Source organism: Botryllus schlosseri, chromosome 12, assembly GCF_051294905.1.
Source record: "Botryllus schlosseri isolate E-star chromosome 12, Bs_hap1, whole genome shotgun sequence".
Classification (NCBI taxonomy): domain Eukaryota; kingdom Metazoa; phylum Chordata; class Ascidiacea; order Stolidobranchia; family Styelidae; genus Botryllus; species Botryllus schlosseri.
The window spans coordinates 17736075-17744915 of record NC_137247.1 but is presented as its reverse complement, the minus strand read 5'-3'; the positions used below and the strand labels follow the sequence as shown (position 1 = coordinate 17744915).

Sequence of the window (8841 nt, the reverse complement as noted above, 5' to 3'; positions counted from 1 at the left end):
CATTCCTCAGGATATCTTTCGTAGTGGAGGATCAAACTACTTCTAGTTGACAAACTGTAAATAGCGAAAAAAAGTAGGTAGATCACAAAATATTACGTAGTAGAAGTAGAGAAAATCAGATCTACTTGAGTAAGTACCATAAGTGGAGGAACACTACTTGAGTACTTCCAAAAAGTAGAAGTACTTCGTTACTGACCACCTCTGGTGGTAGGCCTTCGGTACACTGAGTAGAGCTTTTTTATTCGTACACAGATCTAGAATACCCCTCATTTGCATTTTATAGTTTCAGTCATATAATGCTAGACGGTACTATGTATCAATTTATCAGGACGGCCGAGTCTCTATTTATTAATACATAGTAGGCATTCTTGGCCTGAAACGTGGAGTATGGCAAATGTTACTGGAATTGAGCCTGTTTACACTACAATAGAGCTCGCTGCTTTCAGAACGACATTTTGGTTTCTAGCAATAGTTGGCGTGGTCGCAAATCTGCTGATGATACTTACGCTGCTAAACTTGAAACGCACAGTATTCTTCGCCATTCTCATCGGGCTTTGCTTTTCCGACTTGCTCTCAGCAGCTTGTAACAGTCCGTTGTTTGTGGAGGTTATCCTTTCATCAACAGACTTCAAGCTACCGAAAATCTTCTGCAGCTTGTCAACGGCTTTGGAAATCGGTACATCGATCGCAACAGTCTACCAAGTGCTGGCTTTGACAGTGTTCAGATTCCATACTGTAGTCAATGTTGTGTCACCGAGAAGAGAAACATCGCATCATACATGCACCTCCACCCTCATCCCACTATGGGTGATGTCATTGTTGCTGATATCACCCTATCTATTCGCGGTTGAAGTGTCCGAAACTGATGATGATGATACGCTCAAGTGTAGTTTCAGAGAAAATGCAACCCTGCCGAAAAATCTGGTTGCATTTTCTGCAACTGCAGGAATTTTTCTTCCAACGGTGGTTATTTCCGGACTATGCATCGCTACCGCAATGATCTTGTTGGGACGAAAGCCGCCTGTATCTGCACAATCGGCGACTAAATCTCGGCAACGAATGGAGAAACGAGCAGTTAAGCAGCTTATGATCGTTGTTGTCAGTTTCCTGGTCGCCTACACATTCGACTGTGCAACGAAAATATTCCTTTTTCTCAAAAGTGATGACGATTTGACTGAATACAGCACGATGACACTGGCGTTGACAACTCATGGAGTAATCCGCCTCTCGGAATGTCTCAATCCGTTTCTATACTACTACGGCTCGAATCAATTAAGACGGGAAATGAAGAAGATATGTGGAATATCAAGGAGTGAGACCACAATTCAAAACAAATAGACGATTGTGAACATTGTATCAACTCATACTAGCTCCGTAACAGGTGCTGATTCGTGTTAATATGATCTTTTATAAAGTGGTTCGCTGTAGTGGCGAATACGAACAGTGGGTCGTGTGGAGGCATCTGACGTCACAATGGTAATTCAAATAGCTATACCTTTTTGCCTTCCTGTCCGTGTCAGATACCGTCCAAGCTGTAGACATTATTCAGAGTACGATCTAAGCCATCAGAAACATGTCTCTCATGATGACTTAACTGGATCGAAATGTCGTATGATTATCATATAACAACGTTAGATTGTGATGGATCCGGGTCCGGGATCCGACCCGCAAAGACCTGTTTTTCATACTCAGTATTATTGGACTGTTCATATTGTGAGCCCATGAGGCCATGAACAATTTGATCCAAATCCAATCTGATTTGAGATTTCGCAAGAGTGCTAAGTAGCACTATGAAATGCTGAAATTGATTTCAGTTTCAAAATATTGTTGCTGTTGTTGTTTCAAAATGAACTATTCTGCTGTGCCCAACATCACTAGTCCTCACTAGCTGAAACGGCTTCGACGATGGCAACAGCACTCCACCGAGGGAGAATCAGCTGATATCATTGGGCATATTGCCTTGACGCGCAATGGTCCCGACACTGCCAAGACTGAGACACATAGAAAACGGCTTAGGGTTTACCCACGCGATTAAGCTTCACGAGAAGGTAGTCTTTCCAATAGTAGGCTACAGTGCCCCACTATAGCCCAATATTGATTCTTAGTCACGGTGGCTGAAAAGCGTTGTCAGGTATCGTGATCAGCACGTAGTTCAAAATAAAATTAAAGTGATGATCATGATATTGTTTGCTGTCTTTGTATTTCTATAATAAAATATCACTTCGTTTGTGGTAACCATGTCAGTCGAACATGTTAGACAGCACAGCGTTGTACTGACGTGAAGTTTTAGAATCGTGGTGTTAACCTATTTTACCTATTATGTCTCTATTGCATTCTTGTGGCCCCCGGCCTCTACGTAATGTGAAAAGGACAGGCGTTTAGGACATTCATATCGCAGTGTGGTAATTTTACTTGGGTAGGTATCGTATGTTCAGTGTCAGTGATGTTGTTAAACATTGTTGCTTGACGTCGGTATCCTGTTAGTGTACTATTATGAGTGTGAAAAGGATTTACACATCATGTGCAGAGTATCAGAGTGTCGCGACAGTGAAGATATTTTTCGCGTGACGAAACAAGATCGTTGTTCAAATGTTAATGCGTGCATTTCGATTCCCGACTTGCTGTGCAATAGAGATGACTCTACATTAGACCATGCTGTGTGCTTCGATTAAAACCACAAGACCACACGTAAATCTATTCGCACAACTCGATGACGTTGATATAGTGTTACTAAAATTAATTATTACCTATTTACACAACATAAAAATAACAATTCATGTCGTAGTAAGTAAATTTCTTGAACTCGTGCTTGATGAAAACGAATGGTGACAATTATGCTTTTGTGTTTGAGTGAAAAATAATTATTTAGAGTAGTGACAGTTTGTGACCAACGAATGCAAATTGATCATGATATTACAATATACGCTTTCATCAACATAACGACTTGACACTGGAAAAAACACTTTAACGGTATTCAATAACTCGATTCTCGAGACTTGTTACTTGTACGATGTATCGTTGGTGTGCAAACTATAACGACCATTTTGTATGATAGTATGTTTTAGTTGTATTGTTGTGAGGACAATCATATGATGACTCAGCACTTTTCGTTAGCAAAGTAAATTGTTTTGTGCGTTAGATTTGTGGAAAGTAAGTCGAATACATACTCTTTTGTGGAAGTAACAAGATTACTGCGATGACATTGGTAGGTCTCTCAAGCAGTGGCCATGGTTTTGTTTTTGAAAGATGTCGCGATATCGATATAATATTTTCTAAAAGTCAAACTCGACAGATATCATGAACGTGTAGGACTCACGACAAACATATGTTGTGCGCATACAACTTTGTTACAAGAACTATGATATTTCTGTAAGTACTATGATTGTGTGTTGGATTATTTGAATATTTAGATGCGTGACCATTCATGTAAAAAAAGTTCTTGTGACATCAAAAACAGTTTGTAGAGTCTAACCAAACATTTAGTTTCGTAGTGTGAGGATATCGAGTAAAGTCGATTACTTTGTGTGTTGTAAATATCCTTCGTACTTTTGTAAGAGTTGTGAGGATGATCATTCGTATCCTATACAAAGTAACTATAGTTGATGCTACAGAATATTGAATGACCGCTAACACACTGAGTTCATAACCCAAGATAGTGAAAATTGTTTACTGTTACACTAACATAATGCGTATCCAGCAAAACGATAGACACCAAAGGCTCGATGGAGTTTAAATCTAGATTGTATTAAGCGAAGTGATGAGTACCTCCAGTTATAAAATCGAAACGACAAAAACAAATTTTCTGTGTCTTGGTTGTTGTAAATAACTATTTGGTATGATATTAGTTGAGTGTGTGACAATTCGTATCGGTCGAGCTTGAATATTTAACCATATCGAAATGAATCCAGAACGCACGAAGTATACATTGATCACAATGGAATCGATGAGAATGTTAACCACGTAGAGTGTGTTTGTTTGAAAGTCATTTCCAATATACGGTTACTTCGATCGGTATTAATTCCATGTCATACAAAAAAACATGAAACCATTGTACAGTTTCGTTTTACGAGAATATCGAGTGAAGTTGATTATTTTTTGTGTGAGGAAAATATCTTGTACTGATATTGCACACTGGTTTCGTTACCCAAGTGAGTGAAAATTGTTTTCGGCTGGACAGATATGATTTGTATTTAGAAAAAACGACCCACACCGATTAAGCGACGCTGTTTAATATCCAATGAGTGACTGAAATTGCTTAGGGGTTTGATTTAGCTAGTTAATTGCCGGCGATTCAATCACATACAAGTATATGGTCTTTTAATGACTGAGTATTGTAACGACATTTACTTTGCCGAATGACAATGGGAAAATTTCCAATTTCTCCGGTCGTGTGCGTTGCACAAATAGTTCTAGTATGCAATCAGTGAACATCATACAAATTGGCAACGACTTTCAGTAGTTTGGTTGGATGATGACAATTATTCTGGAGGTTTTAATCGATATCACTATACTATGAACAGCAATACAAACACATTTTTGTAGATTTCAGTGTAGCATATACTTCGATTTTATTATTGGTATGAGTTTTGTTTTAACCAAGACCGGTTGAATAGGTTGCGTCCAGAAAAGATATTCCAATTGCCTCTGCACTGATCAAAGCCTTAGAGTGTGACCTCGTAATGTTTTTACATTTCACGCATTTTCGACAGAGAGTGTGAACAGAGTTTAACACGGATTAAATGACGCCGCCCCGGAGCCCAAAGTGATATTTTCGTACTGTGTAATGTGTGTATGTTTCAATTCGCTGTCACAGATTCTGACAATAAAGTATTGCACCGGTTGTTAACCAGCAAACGAAATTGTTGTTTCATCTTTAGTCTCGGTAACTGGAAACAATTACATTTGTAAAATATTTTCTGATATCCGCGATACGCAGAGTGATTTGTACCAAGGTGGAATAAATTTCCAATCAAGAACATTTCAGACACGTATAGTTTTACAACTCAACATGTTAATAACCATGGTAGTGAAAAGTTTGTTGCTGTCATAATAACCTTTAACACAGAGGTCTCAAACTCAAATGTGCTCGCGGGCCAGTTTTCCCGTTTTGACGACGCCGCGGGCCGCAGCACTTATAGGGGTGTTCTATGTCTTTCCAAGTAGGCCTTATTTGGCGGGATTGAATTGTCCTATTGAAAGTGAGACGATCCAGCAGACTGACAGTAAACAAACATCGTCAAAATGTGATTTACTCTTGTATCAATTGAGGCCTGGCACGAAAAGAATCATCACATTTATAACTATTTGAATAGAATTGTTGTTGCACTTGATATATATTAATTATAAGATATAGACACCATATGGCCGGAAAAATGTATGATGCCATCATAAAAGCTATCGGGTTATAATTTTGCAGCTACTATGAATATTTATGAATTTAACAGATTGATAATAGAGACTGATCTGATATCAAAACATTTTTAGGTTGAGCATTGTAATTCCAATCCAGGATTCGGGTGTACGTCTGATATGTAGGCTATTAATCTCATGGCCAAATATCTTCAAATACAGGAGCAGAAAAAATATAAATATAATATAAATATATTAATGAATTTGTCTTGATGATTGAATTATCGGAACGCCGAACGGCCCATTGTTGTTACATCGTTGGAGCGTACCACTACGGTATACTCGGTACCTTGTAGTGGCCTTAATAACATGGATTAGCGACCAAAGATGTAACGAACAGATTGCCCATGGTTGCCATAACTACTTGCTTAGTTAGCGAAATACCAAGCTGCGACCTTCTGATCTATTACTATTCCCCTGATATGCGATTAGTTTGTTGCGTCCATGGTTCTAACAAATTCTCGGCATTCCGAGTCACTCCGAGTCAACTCGGGTCATTTTCATTTTTCCATCGAGTTAGTCCGAGTCTGAGTAATTCTGAGAAAGGTCACGTCCAATTCCAACTCACAAATTTCAGTCACGAATCGTCTAAGGGTCAGGTTTTGTCACCATGAATTGGAAATGTGGCGAAATAGTGAATCTTCCCCTGTATGGTAGCGTTTGCAATAGATGTTATAGTGAAGTTTGATTTATAGTTTCAGGCTTTCGGAGCAATTTAAGAGGGAATTTTGACTTTATAACCTGAAAAGATATATGTGACACGTATATATTGTCAAATTATTAAAAATCTTAAAATGTCGTCGCGGGCCGCACAAAATGCTCTGGAGGGCCGCATGCGGCCCGCGGGCCGCGTGTTTGAGACCTCTGCTTTAACACAACCCCGGACTAATTACGCCGTAATTTAATAATCAAGTCATGATCGACTCTTACATATGTCAAATCAATGTGTCAATCCTTATGTTTACAGCATGATAACTTTCGATATAACGCCAGCGTTCGATTGTAAGAAATGAATTCCCAACTACGATGATCAGACATTCAAATCTCGTATACTCAAACATATTATGTTAATCTCAAATCGTGTGCGCCGAGTAGTAATTACTTTTGTCTTACAAAATATATCGAGTAGTAATTACTTTGTGTTACAGAATAAACCAAGTAGTAATTCCTTTATCTTACAGAATAGTAACGACTTTTACAGTTGAACAAAAAAGACGAGTTGGCGGTATATGACTACAACCGAACTTTTTATGGATTTTAGATTGTAGCGAATGTATGTACTCGCGTAATCTTGGCTACTTTCCATACGGATACTGTTGAGTTGGTTGGGTGAGTTACAAACGGATTTACTTGACAAGGTTTTTCCTTGTTGACTCTTTGGAGTATGGTAAGATGTTAAAATGTCAAGACGTAATACTATTTCCGTTAACTCAATTGCAACAAAAAATAACCAGATAGTTTGGTCAAGGTTTCGACAAAGAGATTGAAATATTCTGATTTAACTCATCGCGTCGTAACTCGATCGCGGTATGCACAAGTGGTTGTCAAGTTAGAAATATTTACAACAACAGGTGCTATTTCATTTATTGATTCGATTGTGTGTAGTAACACATTAAAATATCGCGATGCCATAGTGATATTATTTACTGAAACTATATTTGACAAACGGAAACTCAGTCGTGAATAGAGTTGTAAGGTTTCATTACTTGTTTCAAATCAATATGCGTATAATCTCTAAATATGACTGGGTTGGAAGTTGGTGGTCATGTTTGTCAATCTATTTCAATTCAGTCTATGTCAAAGTCAAAATATTTCATTTTGGATTATCTGAATTTACCTTTTGTACATCTCGCGAATGGATTCCGACCCCGTATTTTTAATAATAAGGACACAAGGATTTTCAATCAACAATACCTGAATTTTTTGGTAATGCTAGAGTTGGCAAATGATTAGTTGCGTGTTTTTGGTAATAGTTTGATTTCAAGTTGATAAATACAATAACTGTATAATGTGCATACTTGTGATTCTTGATTCTTGTTGAGTTAGTTGGTATTGATTCTACAGGTGTGAAAACAGCGGCGTGGGATGTGTGAATAATTCGATGCGGCTGAAGTTGGAGTCAGTAATATTCAGGTTACGTTCGAATCAACTGATCGCATTAAATGGATTTCTCAAAGGATTAGAGTTGGGCCGAATCAACACATTCAAATACGAATCAACTTGATTTTGTGTAGTGAGTTTCATTTCAAGTTGACAAATTAACACATTGATTGAATATTCTCATGACTCTAATCACGCAACTGAAGTCGACCACTATTTCAAGGATGTGAAAACATATAGCGATCGCGGGCAAGTGTCAAATTGTTGGTTTTCGAATCACCGTCTGCAACGGTTCTGTTATTCGTTACTTATTACTTAATAGTAAAATCTATCAACATATTACACTGGGGCGATTGGAATGTATGTAATGACAAGTCGCGAGACATGGCTATGTCTTAGGTGTTATCTTGTGAGTGATCGCGGGGTTTGTAATATATTTCGATTAATTACCAAAATATTACCATGCGAGTAATTCCTAGATTTAGCAAACTATTTCACACCTTTTTTGCTGAAAGTACGACATGACGCCGCAGCCTATACCCGAAAGTACGAATCACCACCACGTCCATAAGTATAACGATATATCATTGTCGCACTCACCGTCAACGTTGGGATTAACCCGAATCGGTCATATATAATAATTTGGAATAAACACATTAACTAAGGATCAATCGCGTGACTATTTACCATATCTAATACATATTCAACACCATACCACCGCAGTCTATACCTGAAAGTACGACACACCAACGCAGCCTATACCTGAAAATACGACTCACCAACACGAGTATTTCAATACGATTCACCACCGCATGAGAGGTCTGAAAGTACGAATCACGACCACGAGTTTTTAATACGAGTCACCGCCGCAGCCAATACTCGAAAGTACGAATCACGACCGCGTCCATAAGAATCCATTACGAATCACCGCCGAGAGGGGGGTCTGAAAGTACGAGTCACCACCACGAGTTTTCAATACGAGTCACCGCCGCACCCATAAGAGCCCCTGCCACATCATAAGCGATCATAATAACTACTTACGTAGCAAAATCGAATGAAATTTTCGTTTATCTTGATATTTTAATCCATTTGGCTATACTTTTGGGGCATTGATTCAAACAAAATATCATTCATTTTTTGCTACCATCGATCACTCGGTGGGGGAAGGGTGGTAATGGGGGTAGGGTTAATGCACATTGCACATACATACTGAATAGCACAGATCTCATTTATGATATTAATTATCGTTTAGCTGCGCGTTTAGCTCTTCTAAACATAGATTTGGATAAGTGAAGGAACTACGAAGCTCATTTTACTCATAAATGCTGTAAT

The 8841-nt window shown here is 38.4% G+C and overlaps 1 protein-coding gene across 1 annotated transcript; it reads left to right on the top strand.

The window, feature by feature from the left end:
- Positions 1–387: 387 nt before the first annotated feature.
- LOC145452740 (allatostatin-A receptor-like) lies at positions 388–1338 on the top strand. The gene has a single exon (XM_080330895.1). The coding sequence runs from the start codon at positions 388–390 to the stop codon at positions 1336–1338; it is 951 nt and encodes a 316-aa protein (XP_080187021.1).
- Positions 1339–8841: the final 7503 nt, after the last annotated feature.

Bases quoted from the DNA above. Each gene is read 5' to 3' on its own strand.
- LOC145452740 (XM_080330895.1), top strand. From the start codon at position 388: ATGGCAAATGTTACTGGAATTGAGCCTGTTTACACTACAATAGAGCTC.